We start from the raw sequence: 26,323 nt of genomic DNA on the forward strand, positions 1-26,323 counted from the left end.
GTTGGTCTTTCATCTTCGAAGGAAGCCAAGCTTCTAAAACGCCAGCTTCGCCGGATTGGCCAATAGCTACCGCTTTTCTCGACTTGCAGGCGTTCGCAAGGGAGTGGGGAGGTGGCAATACGCTTGCCAATCAGAGTAGGCCAGGGATGACCGAGGGCGGACAGCGACCAATAGACGGGGTTGGCCAGAGCGCGCTCCCTTAGTAGGTGGATGGTGGTCGAAGCGCCGGCTCCTTTCTCGTCGTCGCCATTTTGTGCTGGTGATCGCGGCCGGCTGGGAGTAGGTGGCAGTGGGTTTCCCGGGGAGGGCAGCGCGCCTGGCGCTTTTCCCCTCCCCCTCCCCCGCCCTTTCGCCTCCAGCCTCGGACTTGGTAGTTGCGCGCACCGGCTCGGGCAGAGCTGGGAGAGTTGGAGGAGGTGGCGGCGGGCCGAGGTGATGTCCGGGAGCCCTCCCTTGACAGCCCGGGCGGAGAAGGTGAGCGTCGACGCTGGTCGTGGGGGCGGAGGTAAGGGGCCGGGGGTGGAGGGGGTTGCGTAGAGGAACCGCGAGGGCGGACTGTGGTCGACGGGTCTGTGCTTCGCGCAGAACCGACCGATGCTTTGCACAGTCTGAGCCTGGGAGAGGGTGTCTTTTTTTGTTGTTTTTTGTTTTTCTCCTTTTGAGAGCAGAGGCGCGTGCGCGATTGGGGCACTGGATGGGTGCACGCGGGTTGGGGGAAGGGAGAGACGGATGGGAGTGGGCTCCTATGGCTCACTGTGTCTGCGAGGCCGAACTTTTTCCGTGGGAGGCCGCTGTCTGCGACTTTTCTTTTTAGCCGAAAAAGTGTGCTCTCTGCTTTCGTGTGTGACTTTGGTACTAACCAACCCATGGGGAAGTGTTCTGTGGCTCTGGTCCTTATTCTTGGGTGGAGGAGAAGGGAGATTGTCGCTCTGACTTGGGTCTCTCTCCTCGGAACCTCTGTCTGTAACTCTGGTCCTTATCCATGGGGAGGGGGTCCTTACCCATAGAAAGTCTTATTAGGACTGGCCATAATCCATTCACTGGGTGGGGGCGGGAAGTGCAAGAAAGGTGTGTAAGACTTGACTGCTCCTTTTTTTGGGGAGGAGGGGAGGTTCGTATCTGTTACTCTGATGCTTATTTTGTGAAAGGGGACCTGTGTGATTATGGCCCGTATTTATTGTGGGTTCCTGTCCGTGGTTTTGGCCTGTAGTTCTTTGGGGCTCGAGCCTGACTTGGGTCCCTATCTGTTATGGATGCCTTTGCCAGATGTACTGAGGGTTTTGTCTCTGGCTCTCATCCACTGGGTTCCCTGGTTGTGATTCTAAGTCTTACCCATCTGGGAGCAGGTAACTCTCATTCCCTGAGACTTTAGGAGGAAGAGAAAATTGGTGGGAGTGTATACATGGAGGAAAGGTGTGGTGGCAACCTAGTGTTGGGCAGGTGCTGTTAACGCCTGACTTTTGCTTGATTGTTGTTCAGAGGGTGGGGCCTGAAGATTCAGGGATACTTTGTGGTGACCCCTGGCCCGGTCACATGGCTCTTGGCCCTCCTTAGTTCTCACCGCGGCCCTGAGGGTTGCCGTGAAGTGACTGCTCTCCCATTCCAGCAGAATAACACAGTGCTTCAAAACAGGCTCCAAAAGGGCTGCTTTTAACCTCTGAATAACTTGGGCCCAGAGCCGTGGGTAGGGAGCCGTCTTGGGGAACCTGGCTGTGCCTAAGAGACAGGCTCAGGGCCGAGCCAGTTGCCGAGTGAGGGCCAAAACTGTGTTGGCTCAGAGCCTAGGGAGGCGGCAGCTGTCTCATTGCCAAGTTCGCCCCTTTACCCCCGGAGCCTTTCATGGTCTCCTGCCGTCTCATAGTGGGCAGCCAGCATCTTCTTGGGAGGATGAAATGGCACCTGGCAGGTCATAGAAGGAGCCTGGTGGGTGCCTGGGACTCCTGTCATGAAAACTTGCCTCCGTGCCTACTGTGCCCAATCTCAGACAAGTCATCCAGCACCGAGAGCCCCCCTGGGCAAGTAGCTCCAGGCTTGAGCTTGTCTACCAGTCTCAGATGGCAAAGCCGTGATCCCAGGATGGGTGGCACCACCAGGTCTCTCTGCAAGATGCTCCGTGCCTGCCGAGGGCCATGCTGTTTCCAGGGCGGCCGGCTCTAGCCTCGCGTTTGTAGGGAAGGGAAACAGCAGGCCAAATAAGGGCTGCCTTCCTGCTCCAATCCTCAGGAGCCCTAGGAGTTGGGACAGCAGAGAGCCTTGGCACCAAGCGTTTCTCAAGGAGACCCTCTCTGCCGCAACTGCCCTGACCTCTTTCTTCCTTCTGCTGTCCCCAGAGTCCCTGCAGGAGGCATCACCCAGGCTGGCAGATCATGGTGGCAACACGGGGGGTGGCTGGGAAGTGAAACGGAGCCAGCGGCTGAGGAGGGGCCCCAGCAGCCCTCGCAGGCCCTGTCAGGACATGGAGTATGAAAGACGGTGAGTTCCCCGCTAACCCCCACCCTCTCCCAAGCAGCTTAGGTTTATCCCTGTGTGAGCATCGACCCAGGAAGGTGCTTGGAGGGGGCATCTGGGCAGGAAAAAAACCAAACAGTGCCGCAGATGATTGGTTTCTTTTTAGCAAACATGTACTTGGCACTCAAGAGCCAGGACGTGTACTGGGTTCTGGGAGTGCATTGATAAACGAGACAAATAAGATTGCAGCCTTCTTCTCACTTAGGGTCTCACAAGGGAGACCACACAGTTTCCGGTTGATAGGTGCCACGTGTGGTTGCAGGGTGGGAAGGGATCAAGAGAAAGGGAGGCATGGAGACTGATGCCCAGGTTTCCACTTTGGATGACCCAGGTAGGTGTGGAAGGTATGGACAGCCACCGCAGGACAGACAAAGATGGGTGACAGGTGGGCAGTTGTTGGGTTGTAAGTGCCTGTGGATTCTCAGGGGAGAGGTGTGGGCTGTAGCTTTGGGTTTGAAGAATGGATTGGGGGTGGTTTGCCTTCAGAGTCAGAAATTTGCCCAGAAAATGTATGGGGCAAACCAGGTCAGATAGTGTTACTCAGCCACGGCCTTTTTAAGATCTAGGATTCAGGGACAGGATGGGCTGAAGTTGGTGTGGACACTCTTATCCAGTTATTTTTAAACTCTGGGACTAAGCAGAAACAGTTGGGACACTTGGTAAAATACAGAGATCCTAGACCATACCCTTACCATACTGGTGGATCACCTAACTTGATTCTAATGTAGATGATTCATTCCTGACATTTAAAGATTGTATAGAAAAGTAGACCTAACCTTCCTGGAAAGCCTCTATCAAAAGTCAATAGATTTATGAAAAAGTCAAGGAGGAAATAATTTTTTATTGCCTTGCAAAGGGTTTCTGCTACCACCCGCTTTTGAAAAATGTAGAATTATAATGTTTTGGTTTCTGAAAAGTGATGAGCCCGAATTTGAGATGTGGTTATCATCAGGTGTTATTCAGCCTTGACCTTTCAAAATGTCTTGTGAAAGGCATTCGATTTTGGATGGTATTCAGTAGAAGTGCTGTGTGGCAATTTCTGACTTTGAGTAGGTAGCTTACTTGCCTCAGACTTCATTACGAGGTAAAGCCACTGGCTTTCTTTTGGCTTTTAAAGAACCTCAGGTACAAGGGTTTGAATTAATCATACTTTTCCAGTCCAAGGTACGTTTCTATCACAGGTTGGTACAAGACCGCCTCTTGCCATATTTATTTTTTCCTGTTTTATTTGCAATTCCCATAGCTGTAGGCAGCTGCTCTGTTGTCTTTGAAATGTATCCTTCTAAAATATGTGGTATTGTTTGGAGTGTTTTCAATTTACAGAAATGGCAGAATGTTACAGTCTTCATTCTGTTTCCTGAGCTTTATATTACTCAGCACTGCATTTTAAAGATCTGTCTGCGTATAGGGTTATCTTGTTAGATCAAGGTGAAAATCATGACACTATGAAGGATCAAAGGGTTGGGGAAAAAAAAATAAAGATCTGTCTGTATTGCTACGTGTATGTTAGTGCTTTGCTTCTAATTGGTCCCAAGGACACCATGGGGTGTGTCTGCTGCATCTTATTTAATAATTCTCTCAAGGGTGGATACCTGTTCTTAATTTTGGTGTGCTGAAATTCATCACTTTTTTTGTCTTAAAATCTGTCCTTTGAAAAATCTTCTCTATTCTTATCTCTAGATCCCTAACTTTATTTACCTTTTGCATTCAGGTCTTTAAATCCATCTAGAGTCCACTTTTAAATATGTTATAATGTAGGTTCTGGTTTTATTTTCCTCCATATAGTGGGCAGTGTTCCTAGTATCACCCCCAAAATAGGTCATTCTTTCTTTATTGATTTGTGGTACCTCATCTCATCTCAAGTTCCCTCATGTACATGAATCTGTCTTGAGTGGTCTGATTTGTTGCATTGGTCTTTTTGCTATTCTTGTACAGAACCTGAGTGTTCTGTAGCCTTATAGAATGTCTTAATAGCGCCTACTCTGCTCTTATTTTTTGAAGTTGACTTAGTCATTTTGTAGCTTTATGTAAAAAGTTATCGAGTCTTTCAAAAAGTTCAAGAACTTTGAGATTGCATTAAATTTATATACTTCAGGAGAATTGTCATCTTTGTAAGTAGTCATCTCATCCTCTTAAACAGGTCATAAAGACCTACAAGGTTTGTTTAAAGGACATAAAAATCTGAATAAACCAAAATACAGGTCTTGGGTATTCCTTTTTTCCCCCATTGATGTATGGTTGATGTACATTATTTCAAGTGAACAGCATAGTGATATATTTTAAGAGGTTACATTCGATTTATAATTATTACAAAATACTGACTGTTGCCCCCTGCTGTCCAATATATCTTTGTAGCTTATTTATTTTATACATAGTTGTTTGTACGTCTTAATGTTCTCCCCTATCTTGTCCCTCTCCCTTTCCTTTTCTCCACTAGTAAACCACTAGTTCTCTATATCTGTGAATTTATTTGTTTTGTTATGTTCACTGGTTTTAATTTTTAGATTCACATATAAGTGATATCATACAGAATTTATCTTTCTCTGTCTTACTTATTTCACTCAGCATTAATACCCTCTAAGTCCATCCATGTTGTTGCAAATGGCAAAATCCCATTCTTTTTTTTTATGGCTGATTAGTATTCCTGTGTGTGTGTGTATAACACATCTTTATCCACTCATTTATTGGTGGACACACAGGTTGCTTCCGTATCTTCGCAATTGTAAATAATGCTGTTGTGAACATTGGGTTGCATGTATCTTTTTGAATTAGTGTTTGATCTTTTTTTTCAGATATATACCCAGGAGTGGACTGTTTTTAGTTATTTGAGAAGCCTTCATACTGTTCTGCACAATGGCTGCACCAGTTTACATTCCCACCAACAGTGTATGAAGGCCCTCTCTTTCTCCACATTCTCAACCAGCATTTGTTGTCTGTGTTCTTTTTGATGATAGTCAGTCTGACAGGTGTGAGGTGGTATCTCACTGTGGTTTTAATTTGCATTTCTCTGATGATTAACGATGTTGAGCATCTTTTCATGTGCCTTTTGGCCATCTGTATGTCATCTTTGGAAAAAAATGTCTGTTCAGGTCTTCTCTGTCTTTAAATCAAGTTTGTTTTTGTTTGTTTTGATATTGAGTTTATGAGCTATTTATATATTTTGGATATTGATCCCTCATTGGTCGTACTGGTTGCAAATATTTTCTCCCATTCAGTCAGTTGTCTCTGTTTTGTTGATGGTTTTCTTTGCTGTGCAAAAGCTTTTAAATTTAATCTGGTTGTGTATTGTTTGTTAAAGTAATTCAGAGGTGCTTCGGTAGTTTTTATTGGCATCTTTTTTTTTCCCAAGCTGGTATTTGCTGGGGTAAAGGAACGCTGTTGATTTTGGTAAATTACCTTATCTCTGCTGTGTTGCCTTGTTATTTCTACTCAATCATTGTTGATTTTGATTGTCTTTCTAAATCAGTCCAGGCCTGATAGGCAACCTCCTTTGCTTTGGCATCAAGTGTGATGTGTACTGTAGGCTCTTAAGATGTAGTCTTTAATAAGTCAAGAAAATTCTCTAATTTTAGTTTGCTAAGACCGATCAGAAATGAGTATTGAACTTCATAATTACATGCTTTTTTCTCCTTTTGTCTATCAACTTCATGATTGCATTAAATTGCATCCTTGATATTCTTAAGGTATACCCTCTTTGATCATGGTATGTATATGTATGTTTATAACTTCTTATTTTGAAAAAACTTAATGTATTCCCCATCCCGATCCCTCCTCCCACCTCCCTCTCCACCCGATTCCTCTGGGTCTTCCCAGTGCATACGTGTAAATCCATGGCTGATTCAATGTATGACAAAAACCACTACAATATTGTAAAGTAATTAGCCTCCAACTAATAAAAATAAATGAAAAAAAAGAAAAATAAACACAGTGGAATATTAGTTAAAAAAAAAAAAGAAAAAACTTCAGATTTACAAAAAAAAAAAAAAATTGCAAGTACAATGAACTCCCTTAATCCTCTACCCAGAAGCACTAACTGTAAATATTTTGTCACATTTGCTTTGCCTACCTACAAACCTACTCCTTCTTCCCCCTCCTTTTTTCTCCTCTCCCTTCCCCTCTCCCTCTCCCTTTCTATACATAACACCTTTTTTTTAGAATCTTTTGAGTTAGTGGAAGACATGAGCAGTAAATACTATAGAAAATACTATAGTTCCTAAAAAAAAAAAAAATACTATAGTTTCTTCTACTTTCTCTTTCATAACCACAGGATACTTATCAATATCAAGAAATTTAACACTGATTTAGTACTTTTGTCTTTTAAGTCTGTTTTCAGATATCATCAGTTGTTCCAAAAACATCCTTTTAGGACGTTTATAATATGTTTTAATATTTGATGGGATTCCTCTCCCCATCATTAGTCTTTTTTTTTAAACAGAATTTTCCTGACTCTTCTAAGTTGTTTCTTGTCCTTTGCTATTATAAACAGTGTCACATTGAATACTATTTCTGTATACGTACTAGTGCTTCAGCACATTAAATTCCCAGAAGGAAAATTGGGGGTTAGAAAGCATATAGATTTTTAGTTTTGCCAGCTGTTGCTAAGTTCCCCTCCATGGGGATCATTCCATTTTCACTCATACCACCAATATGAGAGTGCCTATTTCCCATACAGCCCTGCCAACAGTTTTTCTGTCAAACATTTGGACTTTTGAAGATTTGTTGAGTTAAAAACATTTGATCACAAGATCTTCCTTAGGGAAGAATTCCAAATAATATATGTAGATACTCCCCACTCTAGGAGGTAGAGGTTAATTTTTCCTTCTCTTGAGTGTGGGCTGATCTTAGTGACTTGCTTCTACAGAATAGAGTATAAGGGAAAAAGAAACTTTACAGCAGACCCCACCATAACCAGATGATCGAGTTCAGCGTCACCAGTAGTAAGTCATCTTGATAGCATGCACCTGAGATCTAGTGTGATCAGATGGGTGGCTCAGCTCTATTAACCTCGTCTAATAACCAGAACATATCAGATATACCCAAGTTGAGGTACATTCCACAAATTACCTGACCAGCGTGCTTCAAAACTCTGTCAAGGTCATTGAAAAAAAAAAAAGAAGCAAGACTGAGAAACTTCCACAGGCCAGAGGAAACCAGGGACATGATAACTGAATGCAGTGTGGTGTTTTGGATTCAATCCTGGAACAGAAAGAGGATAGTAGTGGAAAAATAGTGAAATGCTAATAAAATCTATAGATCAGTTAACTTTTTAGTTCTGACAAATGTACCATGGTTCTCTTAACAGGAGAAACTGTGTGAAGTGTATATGAGAATTCTATCATCTTTGAACTTTTATGTAAATCTAAAATTATCATTTTTAAAATAAATTTAACTTTATCATGATTAGAAACTTTGGGACTTCTCTGGTAGTCCAATGGTTAAGACTCCACACTTCCAGTGCAGGGAACATGAACTCAATCCCTGGTCAGGAAACTTAAGATGCCACATGCCTCAGGGCAGCTAACTCGAACACCTCAACTAGAGAGCCCACATGCCACAACTAGGGAAAAGCCTGAGTACTGCAACAACTAAGAGCAAGCACAGCCAAAAAATGAAATATTTTTTAAAAGATTAGAAACTTTTGTACATCATAGAACACTATTCAAAAGGATGAAAAGACATTCTAAAGAGTGGGAGGATGCGTTTGCAAATCATATATCTTATAAGGGATTAACACCCAGAATATATCAAGAACTCCTACAACAGTAACAGAAAAACCCAATTCAAAAATGGGCAAAAGACTCAAATAGACATTTCTTCAAAGAAGAGGTATAAATGACCAATAAGCACATGAAAAAAAGGCAAAGTAACAAGTGTTGATGACAATGTGGATAAATTGGCAACTGCGTCACTGGTAGGAATGTAAAATTGTACAGATGCTCTGGAACACTAGCATTTCCTCAAAAAATTAGAGTTACTGTGTCCTACTCTTTGCAGCCTCATGGACTGTAGCCCGCCAGGCTCCTCTGTCCATGGAGTTTTCCAGGCAAGAATACAGGAATGGGTTGCCATTTCCTACTTCAGGGAATCTTTCCAACCCAGGGATCGAACTGGTGTCACTTGTGTTTCCTGCATTGGGCTGGCGGATTCTTTATCACTGAGCCACCTGGGAAACCCATAGGATTCAGCAGTTCCACTCCTGGGTATGTACCCTAAAGAACTGAAAATAGACTCAGATACTTGTACACCAGTGTTCATAGTAGCATTATACATAGTATCCAAAATAACCAGTAGGTGAACAAATGTAGCCATAAAAAGAAATGAAATTCTGATACATTCTGCACCATGAACCTTGACTGCATTCTGCTGAGATAACCTGCCAGACACAAAGGCATAAATATTATATGGTTCCACTTATATGAGGTATGTAGAATAGGCAAACTTACAGGGGAGAATAGAGGTTGCTAGGTGGGGTGGGAAATGATTATTTAATTGAAGTATGGAGTTTCTGTTTGGGGTGATGAGAAGCTTCTGGAACAGGTAGTGGTGATGATTATACAACATTGTGAGTGTACATTGTGCTACTCACTGAGTTGTACCCTTTAAAATGGTAACATTTTTGTTAATTATGTATATAATTTATCACAAAAAAAGATTTGGGAAAATACACAAAAATAAATTTTAAGTGTTACAAAAATGAACTGTCCAGTATAGTTTTAATTTTCATCTTTTGTTGAGTGAGATAGAGCATATTTTCAAATATAAACCATCTGTACAGTTGACCCTTGAACAACACAGGTTTGAACTGCACAGGTCCGTTGATATACAGATTCTTTTCAGTAGTAAATACTACAGTGCGCCACAATCCATGGTTGGTTGAATCTGAGCATGTAGAGGAACCACAAAAACAGAGGGTTGGCTGTGAATTATACTCGGATTTTCAACAGAGCAGAGGGTCAGTGCTTGTTCAAGGGTCAACTGTATTATTTTCTGTAAATCCAGTTCTCTTTTTTTTCCCCTATACCTTTTCCTTGTTTATTGTCTGTCTTGACTTGGCTCATGATGGTTTTTGTTTTTCTGTTTTTTGTTTTTTTCCCCAAACAGATATGTTTTATTTTTATGTGGTCAGATCTGATAGCCTTTTTGTGTATGGCTTCTTGATTTGGGTCACAGTTTTCCTCATTTCAAGATTATTAAAAAGCTATCTCGTGTTTTCTTCTTCTTTTCTTCTGTGGTTTCATTTCTTCCATTTAAATTTTTGACCGATTTCAGATGAATCCTGGCTCATATGTGTGACGTATAGTCATAAGATCTTCCATATGTCTAGGTATTTAATCTTTTTGATGCGATTATACTTGGAATCTTCCGATTTCTGAACAGTGGCTGTCTGAATACCAGCAAGGTATTTATTCCTCCATATTAATTTCTGAACACATCATCTTTACTGATTTATTTGTAATGATTTTTCCATTGATTCTCTTAGGCAGAGGCAGATACATCCTCATATCATCTACAAGTAATAGTAATTTTACCATCTCCTTTCCAGCTTTTAATCTCTTTTTTCCTTTGTTTAATTGTTTACTAGCTAGTTTCTTAGAATAATACTCATGGTGTTGATAATGGACATTCTAGTGTCATTTCTAACCAGGATTACGATCCTGCTAGTAGTCTATATTGGTGTCCAGTTTTTCTTGTTTTAAGTAGATACAGATTGGTTACATTTAGAATACTGGGAGTTCCCTGCTTGTCCAGTGGTTAGGACAGTGCTCTTTAGAGTCATTATTTTATCAAAAGAGAATTGTTGGGCACCTGCTAAGTATTAGGCACTAAGCTAAGCTTTGGGGAATACAGCAGTGAACCAAACAGGTGTGGTCCCTTCCCCAAACTCATTCTAGTGATTTTTTTAAATCACCAAAGAAACACATATTAAATCAATGTTGAGCTAATTATTTTACAGTTATTTCAGTAGGAGAAATTTTAACAAAACAGCTGCCAGCACTAGCAAGGTGACCATGAAACAGAGGGGCAGAGTGGTGCAGTGCCCAGGAGCTGGAGGGAAAGAGGTCAGCAGGGACCTCAGCCCACAGGACCCTGCAGGCCTTGTAGGATCTTAGTGAGCGTTTTGGTGTCTTGAGAATAAGAGGGAGCCATCGGAGAAGCACTGTGGTTGGGCTTGATTGGCTTTGCCTTATGAAACACTCACTTGTGTTGAGGGTGGAGAGAATGAACTGGAGGAGGCCTGGGTGGGAGTGAGGAGACCAGGCAGGGGGCCACACCTGAAGGCCCATTGAGGGAATGGAGAGGTGGGGAAGGGAAGGGGAGAAGTGGGCTGGATTTGAGGGAGAGGTGGTGGCAGCCTGGGGATTAGGGGTTGGCCTTAGGGATCCCTGTGGGGGTGGAGCTGAGGACCTGAAGGGGGGTGTGGGTGGGGTCCCCCTCCCCGCTTGCCTCTTTCAGAAAGAACTGTCCTCTCATCCCTTCCCATCCTTCTTTCCCCAGAGGGGGACGTGGAGACAGGACTGGCCGTTATGGAGCCACCGATCGTTCACAGGATGACGGTGGGGAAAACCGTAGCCGGGATCATGACTACAGAGACATGGACTACCGCTCATATCCCCGCGAGTACGGCAGCCAGGAGGGCAAGCATGACTATGATGATTCATCCGAGGAGCAGAGTGCAGAGGTGAGGGCTGGGGGGCCGGCTCCTGCAGGGCCTCGATCTGGCTGCAGCCCCGCGTGCAGTAGCTCTCCACTCCCATGCCTTCAGACTGTGCTCAAGGGCTTTGCCTCACCTGAAGGGTCTGTCCCCACTCCCCTCTCTGAGGGCTCCTCTCCCAGGTTGGGTCTCCCTGACCTCCACGTGCTTGGCTCTGTACTTCTAAGGGCCCCTGGCCACCACCTCTCTCCCTTCTTCCCTGTTCTTCAGGGTTCACTGCAAGCCCTCTACTGCTTGCTCCCAGCCAGTTTGGGGACCCAACATCTAGGGTCAGGAAGGCACCTGGATGTCACGTGGGTATCAGCAAGCAGAGTGGCTCTGGGAGGCTGAGTGTGGGCATTCCCAGTGGTAGCAGAGCCCCTAGACAGAAAGGAAAGCCCCCTCAGGACTCTCCTCTGAGCTCCAGCTAGCCACTTCCATATTGGATAGCTAGTCCTGGCCTGAGGGGGAGGCATGATGCCCACCATCAGGGAGCCCCCATCTGAGGGGATGAAGCAGCCTTGCCTTATGCGAATCCCAGGTTGAGAGGGTACTCAGGGCCCTGGTCCACACGGGCACAGAGGAGTGGGAAGGTTACCCTTGCAACCCCAGCCCTGGGAAGCAGAATATGGGCGGTCAGCCACCCTCTGGGGGTCCAGCACAAAGACCCCCGTGATGGGCAGTCAGGCTTCCTTGGTGGCAACTGTGAGCTGTGCCTGGATGTGTCCAGAGCACTGGGTGGACCAGGAAGAGTGGAGAGCTGAATTTTCTGGCCCCCGTGAGGGCAGGATGGGCATGGACCCAGGCCTGCCTTGCTTTGTGCTGAGCGAAGGGTTTGGGCAGTGCCCAGGAATCCAGTGACCACACCCTGTTAGGAAGGAGCATGGTGGTGATGGAGGACTGGCCAGGCAGAGGATCAGGGACCAAGGGGCAGCGCTGTAGCCCTGACAATCTTTGCCAGCCCTTGTTGGCTGACTCTGGCCGAGGTCTTAGCTATTCCTAAACCCACAACTTGGTGACAGGGCCCAGGCTGGGAGTCTTAAGGGACATGTGGCCTTCTGTGGCACAGGGAGCAATTGTGCTTGTACTAGCTGAGCTGGCGAGGGAGGAGGGCGGAGAAAGAGTGCAGGGTTTAGTGTGCCAACCTCCAACAGTTTCTTCCCACGGAGGTCTCAGTGGTGTCTGCTCACCTGTCTGTGGGAGTTCCTCCCCCACACCAACAGTGCCACCTGCTTCTCCCCCACTCCCCGTCAAAGCAGCCCCCCAAAGCATCTGGGGGAGAATTTCCAATCCCAGGAGGATTGCAGTTCAGGGCCTGCCCACCTTGCCTGCCCCGAGCCTTTAGCCGGAGCCCGCCCACCCCTGGCTTTCAGAGCCTGCCTGCCTCGGAGAGCCAGCGGCCAGCCCCTAGGCCCACCCTCAGACTGACTGCCCGCCTGGTGTCTCTCGTCTCATTCTGTTGGCCAGGATTCCTACGAGGCCTCCCCGGGCTCCGAGACTCAGCGTAGGCGGCGGCGGCGGCACAGGCACAGCCCTACCGGCCCGCCAGGCTTCCCCCGAGACGGCGACTATCGGGACCAGGACTATCGGACCGAGCAAGGGGAGGAGGAGGAGGAGGAGGAGGAGGAGGAGGAGGAGGAGAAGGCCAGTAACATCGTCATGCTGAGGATGCTGCCACAGGCAGCCACTGAGGATGACGTACGTGCTCCCCATGTCCCCGGGCAGGCGGCAGAGCAGGAGGCCAGGCTGGGTCCCCTTCAGGGCCCTCAGCCCCTCCCTTACCCCCAACCTCCTCGGCACCTTTCAGCCCTTCTCCCCCCAGTCCTGTCCCCCAGCACTGCTCTGCCCCCGGGGCAGGCCCCGTCATCTCCTAGTCTGGAAGGGAGGAGCGTGGCACAGGCTGGTTTGGCCAGAGGGCTGCGGCGGTGGGTGTGGGAGGGAACAGAGCATTCCTTCCATGCATTCTGCTGGTGATCCATCCCTTCTGCATATGCTGATCAAAGGCCAGATGCTCACCATGCCCGCTGCCAGAAATTGCTGGTGGCAGAGGCGATATGGAGACCCTGCAGGCCTGGGGAGGCTCTCCATGGGATTTTCTGAGGTTTTATTCTCATTCCCTACCACCTGCTCTCTTTTGCCAGCAGCCCCAGATCTCCTCACTGGCACAACCACAGAGCCTTAGGTCCTCCTTCCTTCACTGCTGTTGCAGCCCTCCCACCCCATCTGCCTGTGTGACATTCCCTCCCTGTCCGTACCAACTTCCCTTCATGAGCAGGAAAACCCCATGGGGGCCACTAGAATAGCCTCCTCACTACCCTACCCAGTTCTCCTCCTCCTCACGGCCTGTGAAGGCTTCACTCAGCTCTCCCCTGAAACCTGCTGGGTGCCTGTGTTGTCGCAGAGAAAACCCCACCTGTGTGTCTGAGAGCTCTCAGGTCTGGCCTACCTGTCCTGTTTGGGGTCAGGCAGTAGCTGCATGCTCCCATTTGTAGAGGATCTGTCACATGGTGGGCCACATGCATAGCTGCCCTGCAGGGAAGGTCCTCTGTGTTTTTCATCTTACGGAGGAGGAGGCCAGGCCCCTGGCAGCTGGCCCCAGTTCCCACAGCCTGCAAGTGACAGAGTTGGGGTCTGAACCTGGCCAGCTGAGCCCCAGAGCCCATGTTCCAGCCATTTCCTAAGCCCTCCCTGAGTATTGCGATCCTGATCTCCATGTATCTCTCTTCTCCATTCTCGTGTGTGCCTGTTGTTGACCCTGGTGAGGGCACTGAGGCCCAGAGGCGTTACAGCCACTGGCCCAGAGTGCCCAGCACAGGCATCCAGTTGTTGGCGAGAGGCACCACTGGCCTCAGGACCCTGCCTCACCTGGTCCAAACTCCAGGTTGCATCTGCAGCTTCACCTGGCGTAGGTCATCCAGGAAGCTTTCCATACCCCCACAGCTGTGCCTTTTGGTCTCAACCCCAAGTTCCCACTCTGTTCGTGATCTAGTGCCCATGGCTGGGCTTTGCTCAGACCCCAGTCCTTCCCAGTTTGGGGCTTGTGTCATGGGTCTCTCTCGATGCAAGCCGGAGGGCAGTCCGTTCGTGAAGGGCCAGGTTTGCATCCCAGCTTTCCTCGCTTTGTGGCTGCAATAGCCCGTTGGCAGACCACTCATGCCCACCGTTCTTGAGCTGCTGGCTCGCTTGCTCTCTCAACATTCTCTGCCCCTGAAGGTCCTTACACTGCCATGCTTCACCTTGCAGCCCACCCTTCCTTCCTTTGATTCCCTCTGCAAGTCTGGGGCTGAAAGCTGAGACTGGGTACTGGTAGGGGGCCGGGGCTGTGATCACTGGGGGAGAATCCCTGAGAGAGGGAGTGGATACAGTGTGTGCACAACCCCTGTGACTCCCTTGAGGTCCCGGAGACCTCCAGCCAGCACTTGGTACCCACAGCCCCATTGTGCTGAGCCTGCCCCAATCCCTATCACCCCGTACAGATCCGTGGCCAGCTGCAGTCCCATGGCATCCAAGCACGGGAAGTCCGGCTGATGCGGAACAAATCCTCAGGTGAGCTTTCGTTCCAGTACCCTCCCCTTCTGCTGGCCAGCCTCAGCCTCCGAGTCTCCCTCCTGCCTCTGCCTTCTCCCCCACCCTCCCCACCCTGCCTTCCTGCCACAGCTGGGAATGGGCCACTTGGGGGTACCCTCTCTTCTCTTCCCCCCTCCTCCCACCCTCCTCACAGCTCTGGCCAGGAGCCTCTGATGCAGGGCTGTTGGGGAGGGGGTGCAGCTGTGAGCTGCGCTGAGTGCTCCCTGGGGGCAGGGCCAGGGCCAGGCTCCGGGGATCATCCTCTGTGGGACTCTTGAGGATCTGAGACGGTAACCCCGTCCCCCTTGTAGACTCCCTTCCTTCCCTCTTCTTCTCCTTCCCCTGCTCCTTGCTCTCCCTGACACTGTTCTGGTAACAGCCTCTGACCAGAAAGTAGGTCCCACCTATGTGTCCCAGGAGGGGAGGCAGAGGATGGCTCTTGTCCAAGAGTGCATCCCAAGGAACAGCCCAGGTTGCTGGCCTCGCTCGTTCCCTCCCTCCCTCTTTCAGGCTGCTTGGAGCTGGCCTGAGGTTAGTGGGTGGGGTGGGGTGTCTCTGCAGGATCTCTGGCCCAGGCTACCCAAGTCAGGCCCAGTGGGGCCTCACTCTGCCTGGGCTGCTCTCTCCATCTTCAGTTTCCTCCCCACTCCTCCATCTCTCTCTCTCTCTGTGTGTGTGTGTGTGTGTGTGTGTCTCTGTCCCTACCTCTTGCTCTCTCTGTAATTATACCATTTCATCCTCCTGTGCATTCTAACGGTTATTCTTTTGGAGATCAAGCATGCCCCGCCGTGTCTACACCCTCCCAGTGTGTGCACCTCCAAAGAAGGAGTTGCTTTCCGGCGGCCTCAAGCCCTGGATCCTTCTCCCAGCCCTGGCCAGGCCTGGAGTCTCTCTTGGTAGCATGTTGGTCTTGCTCTGCTGCACCCTAGCCAGGCTGGCAGGATTCTGGTCTCCCTGGGGTGGTGTCCCAGGTGCAGCCCCCTCTGCGGCCCCAGGTGTTCCTACCAGGGCCCTACAGATTCTTGAAGGTCTCCTTGGACCACCTGGCCCCCATTCTCCTGCCATCTTGGAGGACCTGGACTGAGGTGGCTACAGTCTTCCCAGCTTGGCCCTGAGGTGGCTCCCTGGGGAGTCCTACCTTCCCTGCATGGTGGTGAGGCTGAGGGGGACATTGTATCTCTGACTCACCCTGATTCCTGATGGTCCTGGAGCCTCCCCAGCCTCACCAAGCAGCCTAGCCCCGCTTCTCTTTTGCTCCTTCCATTACACCCATTGCGGGACCCCTCCTGAGCTGCCCTGGCCTCATACTGGGCCCCACCATTCCAGTGTTGATTCTGGCCTATGTGAAACCATCAGCCTCCCCCTCTGCCCTCCTTCCTTCTCTGGAGACAGACCTCTCCTTGTACCTTTTCCCTCCCAGCTCCTTCTCTCCGTCTCTGTCACCCCAGGCTGTCTGGGCAGGTGTGCCTGAGCCCCTATCTCTCTGTCTTTCTTCCCAGCTGCCGTGTGTGTATCCCCCGCCCCAAACTCCTCTCCGGCTGTGTTTTCCTGCCTCCCTTCTTCCCTCCTTCCTGCCCCTCCCGACCATCTCCCTGGCCTCCCACACCCTGGTCTTTCTCTCTTTGCTTTTCTCTCTCCCTTTCTTCCTTTTTCCTCTCTCCACTTCCCTCTCTGCCCCCCACCCCCAGTCCTCTCCCCTCGGGTCCCGCCCCCGGGAACGCCGTGTGTCCAAAGCTGTTGACTAACCCACTGCGTCTGTATCTGAATGCTGTCTCCAGGTCAGAGCCGGGGCTTCGCCTTCGTCGAGTTTAGTCACTTGCAGGACGCTACACGATGGATGGAAGCCAATCAGGTTGCTTTGCCGCACTTGAACCCCCCCCCAAACAAATACTACTTTGTAATCGAGCGCTCCCCATCGCCTGATTCTTACGGACACAGTTCCCTGCCCTGTGGTCCTGTGTCCCATCCCCCCCAACCCCTCTCTCTACCCCTTCCTGACCCTCACTATCTCCTCTTCCTGTCTCTCGCTACCCACTGGGCTTCCCATTAAGAGCTCACACTCGCCACTGGCCCTTCCTGCTGGTCAGGCACTAGCTCTGCCTCTCCTCCTCTCCCAGCTGAGCTTTCAGAGGAAGGGCTGCCTTGGGGGTGGTAGGGGGGTTCTTCCACCCAGGTGCCCACTCCCCGGGGGACCACCTTGCCCTGGGGTGAGGCAGAGCCAGGACTTTGTTTCACTCAGGCACCACTGCAAGTCCAGCCACTGGGGAAACTTAGTTGGTGGCATACTAACTAGCAAGTCCCATTTTGCCAGCTCTCTCTCTGTGAGCTCGGCCCTGTGATTTCCATAGGACAGGCCAGCAGGGTTCTATTGATCTAAAGTACCAGTCAGGGGTCATAGTTTCATTCACCAGGACAGTTTGGTGCCCCACCCCTCCCACTGTACCTGGCCCGCCCAGGAGTCTCCACTGGGGACAGGCCTGCCCTCCCAGCAAGGAGTCTTGCTGTCCAGAAGGGAGGGGTCCCTGTCCAGCTCGCTCCCCCAGCCTGGCATGGGCTCCTAACCCAGCAGCTTTGGGACCTTCAGAGACCCAAAGCTTCTGCTCACCCACCCAGAGCCCAGCTCACTGCTGTGGGGCACTGTGCCTTGGGCGGGGGGAAGGGGAATGGGGCAATGTGGTGCAAGGGGGCTCAGCAGGGGCTGCCCTGGGGCCATCTCTGCTGGTCCACAGGCTAGTGGGCCCAAGGACCCAGCTGGCCACGGGAAGACAGCTTCACTGCAGGACCGTCCATCTTTTAAATATGGCTCTTTCTTTCTCCCCTTCTCCAGCACTAGCGCGCGTGCGCTCTCTCTCTCTTTCTCTCCCCTCCTCTCCCTCCCCTCCCTGTCCCCCCTCATCCCAAGTGTACCCTGTGTAGTGCTGGCCCTGGGTGTGGCCTGGCAGTGTCAGGGCTGAGTGGGGGTTTGCCGCACTGTCCGGCAAGCTTCGGGCGGCCGAGCACTGTGTGCCTGGTGGAGTGTGTTCACGTGTGCGTGCCCGGAAAGGCAGCAAACAGCTGCGCCCGAGGGCTGTGGCTCTTTCCCTCCCTCCTTCCCTTCCTTCTTCCCTTGTCAGTTCTCCGACCTCCCTCCGTTCCCTGTCCCTCATCCATCCAGCTGAAGGGCTCGCTCACTCTCTTCTCCTGTGCTGAAACGGTGCGTGGGGCACTGCTGCCCAGGCCTCACTGTGCTCTGCTTTTCCCCGCAGCACTCCCTCAACATCCTGGGCCAGAAGGTGTCCATGCACTACAGCGACCCCAAGCCCAAGATCAATGAGGACTGGCTGTGTAATAAGGTACAGGGGCGGTGGGCAGCAGGTGCTGTGGATTGAGACAACCACAGCAGGGGTGGCGACGTGTCTGTCTCCCTGGGGCCTCTGAGTGGTGTGGGCATGGAGGAACTGGCTCAGCTCCAGCAGCACTGCTCCTTGCCTCCTCCTCAACCCCCCTCCCTGTCTACCCAGCCAGCTGCCAATTCATACTGAGCTTTCACTCAGTGCCAGGCTCTGCCCTCATGCAGCACGATCTTGCCTGAGGCCCCAGTAGATGTCACACAGACGTTTATGTGAGTGACTAGTGATGGTGAAGCATAACATGGTGTATGAAAAGTGGGCATCAGGGCCAGATTGGCTGAAATTAGACTCCCTCAAAATCTCCCTTGATTTTGGTCAGAGTATTGAACCTCTCTTTGCCTCACTCTCCCCATCTTGAAAATGCAAATACAAAATACCCAGAGGTGGTCAGAAGGATTGAAATGCAGTCATGAGGGTAGCACTCGGAACAGCACCTGTCAGCTGTTGTCCTGAATAACGTGAAGGGTGTTCTGAGAGCTTGTGTCAGGTGACCCAACCCCTGGCAAAACCAGGTCCACAGAAACTGACTGTACATGCTGTAGGTCTTTGAGGTCATGTTCCCTGGGAGGAGGCTGAGGCTCAGAGAGATGGAACCTCGAACTGTGTTTTATTCTGATCATGGGCTGTGGGTGCCACCGTGGGTTCAGGTCTCCCCTCAGGCCAACCCCACCTCCTGCAGCCAGCTGGCAGCCCTGAGACCTAAAGGGAGTCCTGAGAGCTTGCAGGGGGGCCCCGAGTCTCTCCTCAAGAAGAACTCTGCCCAGTAAAGTGGAGTGGGGCGTGGAGGCGAGGAGTTGGGTGGCACCTCTTTGTTTGAAAATGAAAAGAGTAATACCAGAAGACAGATGTCCAACCTCTCTGAAGAGAGGGACCGGAGGACTCACTCCATCTCTCCTGTATTTTCAGATACTCCTTGAAACTAGGGCAGTCTGTTCTTTCCTCTCCTTTATCTACCACATCCTATTGCTCTCTGGTCTTGTCAAGTCCATCACACAAACGCCTTCCATTGCCATTCCCACTGTGCAGGCTGGTCCTCACCCCTCCTCCAGACAGTCGCCATGGTCCCCTCTCTGGTGGTCTGGCCTCTTGCCTGTCTCCCATTCCCTCACCTTTGGCATTCCTCACACCCACTTCTGACTATGTCCCTCCTTCTCTGCTGAAAACCTGCACATATCTGAACATGAGTGTGATGCTCCTCTGGGATCTAGTGTCACCTTACTTCTCCAGCCTTGGCTTTTGCCTTTCTCCCCACCCTCCTACGCCAACTACACAAAATGTCTTGTGTCCTCTGCTAGCAAGCACTTCCCAGCAAAACCAAACCTCTGGACCTCCCAGGTGAAACAGCCATGTGGACTATACCCAGCTGAGTAAGCTGGGCCTCAAGGCCCACTCCTCTCCTGGAGTCCCTGGTGGTGACCATTTCCAGACTGACCTGCTGCCCCTCTGTGCTACATCCGCTCCCTACTGTTAGGCCGCATCCTGCAGAGACCCTGGCATGGGAACAGTGCTCAGGACTTGACCGCGGATCAGAGACAGAAATGTGGTGAAAACTGGGGGTCTCCAGAGGCTGCAATGCCCAAGGCAGATTTATTTCTCAAGAGTGGCAGGATCTAACCTCAAGTTGAAGGGGTGAGGCCTGGCAGGAGAGGGGCTACTGACTTTTTAAGGATAGAAAAGTGATGAAGGTTTCTGAGAAGGAAAGTACGTTCTGGAAAGAGGAACCTACTAAAAGGACTTTGGAGGCAGAAACGTCTCTGAGCTGGTCCCTTGGAGGAGACAGCAGTTGGTAACAGAGGTGGGGGGTGGATTATGGACTCCTGAGTTGAGGGGTGGCCGCTGAGGAGAAATTTGAAACCATGTAAAGAGTCGTGTGTCTGAGAATGACAGCCATTCCCCAAAGCCCCTTGCTCCCCCCTCCCCCAACCCTGGGACCTTCCTGGGGCATGGTGGGATCCCTGGAAGATTTCTGGATCCACGTTTGGAGGGTGCAACGGAAAGCCCCCACCCCCTGCTGCCTCTGACAGCCTGGCCTGTGCCTCACAGTGTGGTGTCCAGAACTTCAAACGCCGTGAGAAGTGCTTCAAATGTGGGGTGCCCAAGTCAGGTACGGCCTTCCTACCTCTCTCTTCCTTGGGACATTGTGGGGAGAGGGGCGAAGGGTGATGGGTCAGAGCTCTGGAAGGAGGGTAACCAGCCTGAGAGCTCCTTCCCGTTTGTCACCGGCCTCTCTCCTGATGCCCCTAGCAGAGGCGGAGCAGAAGCTGCCCCTGGGCGCAAGGTTGGATCAGCAGACGCTGCCGCTGGGGGGTCGGGAGCTAAGCCAGGGCCTGCTGCCCCTGCCACAGCCCTACCAGGCCCAAGGAGTGCTGGCCTCCCAGGCCCTGTCACAGGGCTCGGAGCCAAGCTCAGAGAACGCCAACGACAGTGAGTCCACTGCTCCTTCCTCCCTGCCTTAGGGTGTCTAGGCTGGGCTCCCTGAGGCCAGAGAGACAGTGGTGACCAGGACTTAGTCTTCCTGGGGGTCCGCCGGGTTGCAAGTCAGACACATAATGTAGGGAGAGTAGAAGAAGAGCATTACCAAACTCTACTTGAAGGGTGTGTTGAGATGATTCTCAGCAGGCAGGTGACTGAGCTGGGACTTGGGCTGACAAGCAGAGAGGAAGAGGTGGGAAGAAGCAGTGGGTACAAGAACATGGAAGCCAGGGACAGGAAGCAGTGGGGAGCCAGCAGAGGCCAGGGCTGGAGGGGATTATCGGTGCTCCCTAATGCCGGGTCCCTTCCCACAGCCATCATTTTGCGCAACCTGAACCCACATAGCACCATGGACTCCATCCTGGGGGCCCTGGCACCCTACGCAGTGCTGTCCTCCTCCAACGTCCGTGTCATCAAGGACAAGCAGACTCAACTGAACCGTGGCTTCGCCTTTATCCAGCTCTCCACCATCGTGGTGAGGGCGGCACAGGGGGGGGCCGGGCAGCCAGGGTCCCGGCCCCCAGGGCAGGGAGGAGGGACCCTGACCCTAGCTCCCCAACCGCGGCCCCAAACCTGGAAATGGGGCAATGGAGCCGGGGGCCTCCCCGGGCCTGACCCTTGTGCCCTGCCCCCCCCCAGGAGGCAGCCCAGCTGCTACAGATCCTGCAGGCCTTACACCCACCACTCACCATCGACGGCAAGACCATCAACGTTGAGTTTGCCAAGGGTTCTAAGAGGTCAGGGCCCCACCTGTGTCCCTTCTCAGCCTGCCCCCCAGCTTGGGGCCTCCTGTCTCACTTCCAGTCTCTGACATCCTCCCCAGGGATATGGCCTCCAACGAAGGCAGTCGCATCAATGCTGCCTCTGTGGCCAGCACTGCCATTGCCGCGGCCCAGTGGGCCATCTCACAGGTACTCAGAGGTTCTCCTCCACCCCAGCTCCCCCGTCCTGGGCCGCCTCCACCCTCCCCCTTCCTCTCTGCAAACAGGAGGGCTGCCTTGCTGTGGTGGCTTCCCGTGGACCAGAAACCCTCTCCTGGTGGTTGCCGGTGTGGGCTGCAGGGGCCTCACGGCAGCTCCCTTCCCCAACCCCTCCTCCCAGGCTTCCCTTTCCAGGGCCACACAGCTGCTTTTCTCTTCTGTTTGGTGGTCACATGTCATTGTGAATTGTTTCAACTTTTTTTGATAAAAGGGAACTTAGAAGTGGCTGTAAGAAAATTGGGAGAGGAAAATAGAGGAGGGGAGGATGGTATCTTCCCTGGTCTGACCCCCAACCTATATAACACAAGCGCATCTAGCAGTGTCAGCTCTGGGAGTGTTTTGGCACGTGTCTTTGTTCCAGTCTTGTTTTTGTCACCACCCCGCTCTGCTGTGGCCCGGTGTTCCTTGTCTGAAGGCTGCATGCTTTCTGTCAGCAGACAGACACTAGCTTCACTTGTGGGCAGATGCCTCTTAGCCGGTTCCCCTCCCCTCTTTGCCACCTCCTCTGCTAATGAGCCCCTCCCACCTGCCCCTCAGGCCTCCCAGGGTGGGGAGGGTGCCTGGGCCACCCCCGAGGAGCCAACGGTCGACTACAGCTACTACCAACAGGATGAGGGCTATGGCGGCAGCCAGGGCACAGAGTCCTCTCTCTATGCCCATGGCTACCTCAAGGGCGCAAAGGGCCCCGGCATCACTGGAACCAAAGGGGACCCGGCTGGAGCAGGTGAGCCCCAGCGTCTCCCCTAAACTCACAGTGTGGAATGGCACAACTAGGGTCCTGGGCCCTGCCATTCACATTCTCTCTTCTCCATTGCCCTTCCCAGGTCCCGAGACCTCCCTGGAGCCTGGGGTGGACTCTGTGTCCCTACAGGCTTTCTCCCGTGCCCAGCCTGGTGCCACTCCTGGCGTCTACCAGCAGTCAGCAGCTGAAGCAAGCGGGAGCCAGGGCGCTGCCAACAGCCAGGTGAGGAAAATCAAGGGGGAGGGTTCTTGGGGGGCTCCTGGGTGACATGGGGTCACTGGCAGACACTGAGCCCTGTTCCCTGTTCTTGCCCCCATGACCAGTCATATACCATCATATCACCCGCTGTGCTCAAGTCAGAGCTCCAGAGTCCCACCCATCCCAGCTCTACCCTGCCACCGGCCACGAGTCCCTCTGCCCAGGAGTCCTACAGCCAGTACCGTGAGTAGCCATAGCCTGCAGCGAGGGGCGGGGGACTCCTTCACAAAACAGTGAGGTGTGTGACACTCCCCCCCACTTCTCACTCCCCAGCTGTTCCTGACGTTTCCACCTACCAGTACGATGAGACATCTGGCTACTACTACGACCCCCAAACCGGCCTCTACTATGATCCCAACTCTCAGGTGATGGGGCAGCCTGGGGAGGGGGTGGGGTCTGCAGCCCCATCGTCTCAGTCCTCCCTCACACCCCTTCTCCCCCATCACCCCCAGTACTACTACAATGCCCAGAGCCAGCAGTACCTATACTGGGATGGGGAGAGGCGGACCTACGTTCCTGCCCTGGAGCAGTCAGCTGACGGGCATAAGGAGACAGGGGCACCCTCCAAGGAGGGCAAAGAGAAGAAGGAAAAGCACAAGACCAAGACAGCCCAACAGGTGAACACTAGGAGTCCAGCAGTCACTGTCTGTCTGTTAGGTGTCTTCTGGGCAGTATCTGTGCTTGAGAGAGACCCGGCTCCCAGTCTGGCTCTGCTCTGTGCTGTGTGACCTTGAGCCAGGGCTGTCTCCTTGGTACATGGCGGGGCTGCCCACCTTCCTGAGGTGGCCACTGCCATCCAAGTGCAGCCTATCCACTTTCCTGTCTCCTGGTGGGAACCTTTGTGCTGTTGGTGACAGTGTGGGCTGGTCTGGGCACACCTGAAGCCAGGCTAACCCTGCCTAGGGAAACAGAGGCACAAGTCTGCTCCTGTGGGTCCAGAACCCCACCTGACAGTGTGTATTCATTTGTCTGTATATACACATGCCAGAGAACTTCTTACAGGCTTATCAGGGGGTGGGCAGGAAAACAGCCATCGCAGTGTTCTGTGGTGGTGGGCAGTTGGAGGGAACCTCCATGTCTTGTCTGAGGAGGAAGAGTGTGACAGTCTGGGTGCAACACTTAGAAGCAAGAATTTCGTGTTCCCTTGACAGCCCAGTAAATTCTAAAACTGATGGTGTGCCTGGGTGGGGATTGGGCATTAATACGTAGAATCATACCTGGCATAGAATCATACCTGTTAATTAAAATTGTATGCAGAGCAAGCCATTCTATGCATTTCAGAATGATGAAAACTCATAGTGACCCTAGTAGCATGGACGCCTGTGAGGAGAATAGGGACACAGCCAGGGAGGGGCTTGCTGAGGAACACCAATGACAGGATGGCAGAGAAATGGGGACTTTAACCTCTGCCTCTCCCTCCTTCCGCTTGAGGCTGCAGGGCAGGAAGGGGCGGGCTGCTACAAGGGCAGTGGTTGGAGTTGGTGACCCCAGCAGTTGGGAGATTCCTAGGAGGCTCACCCCCCCACCACCCTCATCCCTAGATTGCCAAGGACATGGAACGCTGGGCCCGCAGCCTCAACAAACAAAAAGAAAACTTCAAAAACAGCTTCCAGCCCATCAGCAACTTGCGAGATGATGAAAGGCGGGAGTCAGCCACCGCAGATGCAGGCTACGCCATCCTCGAGAAGAAGGTGTGTTGTGGCCGTCCATCTGTGCTCTGTCCCCAGGCTTGTCATCCCTTTGGTCCTTCTGTGGAGTCCCTGAATTTCCTTATCCCTCCACCCCTGGTGCTTCAGATGGTAAAGCATCTGCCTGCAGTGCAGGAGGCACGGGTCCCATCCCTGGGTCGGGAAGATCCCCTAGAGGAGGGCATGGCAATCCACTCCAGTATTCTTGCCTGGAGAATCTCCTGGACAGAGGAGCCTGGCGGGCTACAGTCCATGGCGTTGCAAAGAGTCAGACATGACAGAGGAACTAACACTTCCACTTTTCCGCCCCAGGGAGCACTAGCCGAGAGACAGCACACCAGCATGGACCTCCCAAAACTGGCCAGCGATGACCGCCCAGTGAGTGCCTGGGGCAGAAAGAAGGGCGGGGGGCTGTGAACTAGCCAAGCCTGACCTCTTGCCTTCCCCTTTTCCAGAGCCCACCTAGGGGGCTGGTGGCAGCCTACAGCGGGGAGAGTGACAGTGAGGAGGAGCAGGAACGCGGGGGCCCAGAGCGGGAGGAGAAGCTCACCGACTGGCAGAAGCTGGCCTGTCTGCTCTGCCGGCGCCAGTTCCCTAGCAAGGAGGCGCTCATCCGGCACCAGCAGCTCTCTGGGCTCCACAAGGTGACTGAGGGAGGCCTGGCAGGGAACCCCAGCCTGGCCTGGCCCGGCCGCTTCACTGTCCTCCTGTCCTCCTTTGCAGCAAAACCTTGAGATTCACCGGCGAGCCCACCTGTCAGAAAATGAGCTGGAGGCACTTGAGAAGAATGACATGGAGGTGAGGTGTGACCCACTCCGCGGCTCCATCCGTTGGTCCCTTGCCAAGCACCCCATCTGTCATGCAGGCAACTGGTGTGGGCAAGTTCCTCAGCTAGTTACAGTCTGGCTGCCATCAGCCACCTCACATCTGTCCCCATGCGCCAGCTTCTTCCCAACTACCCCATGCTGGCGGGCAGCTGGCAGCTACAGGACCTCAGACCTGTTAGCCAGATCTCATTCCCTGTGGGCCCCCCCACCCCAGCTGTGCCCATGTTTCCTGCAAAGAGCTGTCAGCCCCTTGATTCTCACACACATACACTGTTGCAGCAAATGAAGTACCGGGACCGCGCAGCTGAACGCAGAGAGAAGTACGGCATCCCTGAGCCACCAGAGCCCAAGAGGAGAAAGTACAGCGGCATGTCAGCGGCCTCTGTGTGAGTGCCCAGGGCCAGGTTGGGGGCATGGGTCCAGCAGATCTGCCGCTCACACTGTGCTCCTGTCCCCTACAGGGACTTTGAGCAGCCCACGCGGGATGGGCTGGGAAGTGACAACATTGGCAGTCGCATGCTCCAAGCCATGGGCTGGAAAGAGGGCAGTGGCCTGGGCCGCAAGAAGCAGGGCATTGTGACTCCCATTGAGGTGAGCCTGCTGGGTTCCCGTCCTCGTCCTCCAGCACTCTCCACTGTAGCCTTGGCTGACTAGCAGAGTCTGCTTTCCTCACACAGGCCCAGACACGGGTGCGGGGCTCTGGCTTGGGTGCCCGAGGCAGCTCCTATGGGGTCACGTCAACCGAGTCCTACAAGGAGACGCTGCACAAGACAATGGTGACGCGCTTCAACGAGGCCCAGTGAGCAGCTGCAAGACCTACTTAAACTTGCCATCAGGTGTCCAGCGTGGGGCGGGGGAAAATGAAATGTTGGGTGGTCAAAGCTAAGCCTTGCACCTGTCTACCAGCCCTGCTCCCCAGCCAGAGAAGCTGTGACCAAGTCAAACTTTGAGTTGCAGACTTTTATTGGAAAACTGGGCTGGAATCACTTCCTCGTTTTTGTAATAAAAGCTGAAAAGTCCGCAACTTGTGTCTCTTTCTCATGTCCCGGAGTGGTCTGTGGCCCATGCAGACATGGGACATAAACACAGATAGGCAAGGCTTTGTCAGGCTGAGGTGGGTGGCAGTGGTGGCATTCACAGTGTTTTTTATGGTAGCTCCCAGCTTGGTGAGGGTTGGGAGTAGGACATGGTGTTCTGGCC

The 26,323-nt window shown here is 52.1% G+C and overlaps 1 protein-coding gene across 9 annotated transcripts; it reads left to right on the top strand.

Moving 5' to 3' along the window:
* The first annotated feature begins 65 nt into the window (after window positions 1-65).
* On the top strand, window positions 66-26,147 carry RBM10 (RNA binding motif protein 10). 9 transcript variants are annotated; one of them, XM_043458104.1, is made up of 24 exons: window positions 66-505; window positions 2,331-2,472; window positions 11,005-11,188; window positions 12,668-12,898; window positions 14,677-14,746; window positions 16,546-16,619; window positions 18,013-18,099; window positions 20,200-20,260; window positions 20,401-20,580; window positions 20,943-21,103; window positions 21,268-21,365; window positions 21,452-21,539; window positions 22,146-22,332; window positions 22,433-22,572; window positions 22,674-22,791; window positions 22,882-22,973; window positions 23,061-23,225; window positions 24,150-24,299; window positions 24,609-24,674; window positions 24,752-24,940; window positions 25,020-25,094; window positions 25,403-25,509; window positions 25,585-25,714; window positions 25,801-26,147. In XM_043458104.1, exons 1-24 carry the CDS (start codon window positions 211-213, stop codon window positions 25,924-25,926), a joined length of 3,216 nt encoding a protein of 1,071 aa, XP_043314039.1. In that variant the 5' UTR covers window positions 66-210; the 3' UTR covers window positions 25,927-26,147. The 9 variants fall into 9 exon arrangements, with proteins under 9 accessions (XP_043314039.1, XP_043314043.1, XP_043314041.1 ...); XM_043458108.1 differs by having other exon boundaries at window positions 22,218-22,332; XM_043458106.1 differs by having other exon boundaries at window positions 20,943-21,100.
* The last annotated feature ends 176 nt before the right edge of the window (window positions 26,148-26,323 follow it).

Source organism: Cervus canadensis, chromosome X, assembly GCF_019320065.1.
Source record: "Cervus canadensis isolate Bull #8, Minnesota chromosome X, ASM1932006v1, whole genome shotgun sequence".
In the NCBI taxonomy this organism is placed as follows: Eukaryota; Metazoa; Chordata; class Mammalia; order Artiodactyla; family Cervidae; genus Cervus; species Cervus canadensis.

Excerpts from the sequence above, each read along its gene's own strand:
- RBM10 (XM_043458104.1), top strand. The coding sequence starts at position 211 with ATGGTGGTCGAAGCGCCGGCTCCTTTCTCGTCGTCGCCATTTTGTGCT. Across the intron at positions 22,573-22,673 it reads AGGGCGCTGCCAACAGCCAG|TCATATACCATCATATCACC; the intron begins GTGAGGAAAATC and ends CCCCATGACCAG. Across the intron at positions 24,675-24,751 it reads TGGCCAGCGATGACCGCCCA|AGCCCACCTAGGGGGCTGGT; the intron begins GTGAGTGCCTGG and ends CCCCTTTTCCAG.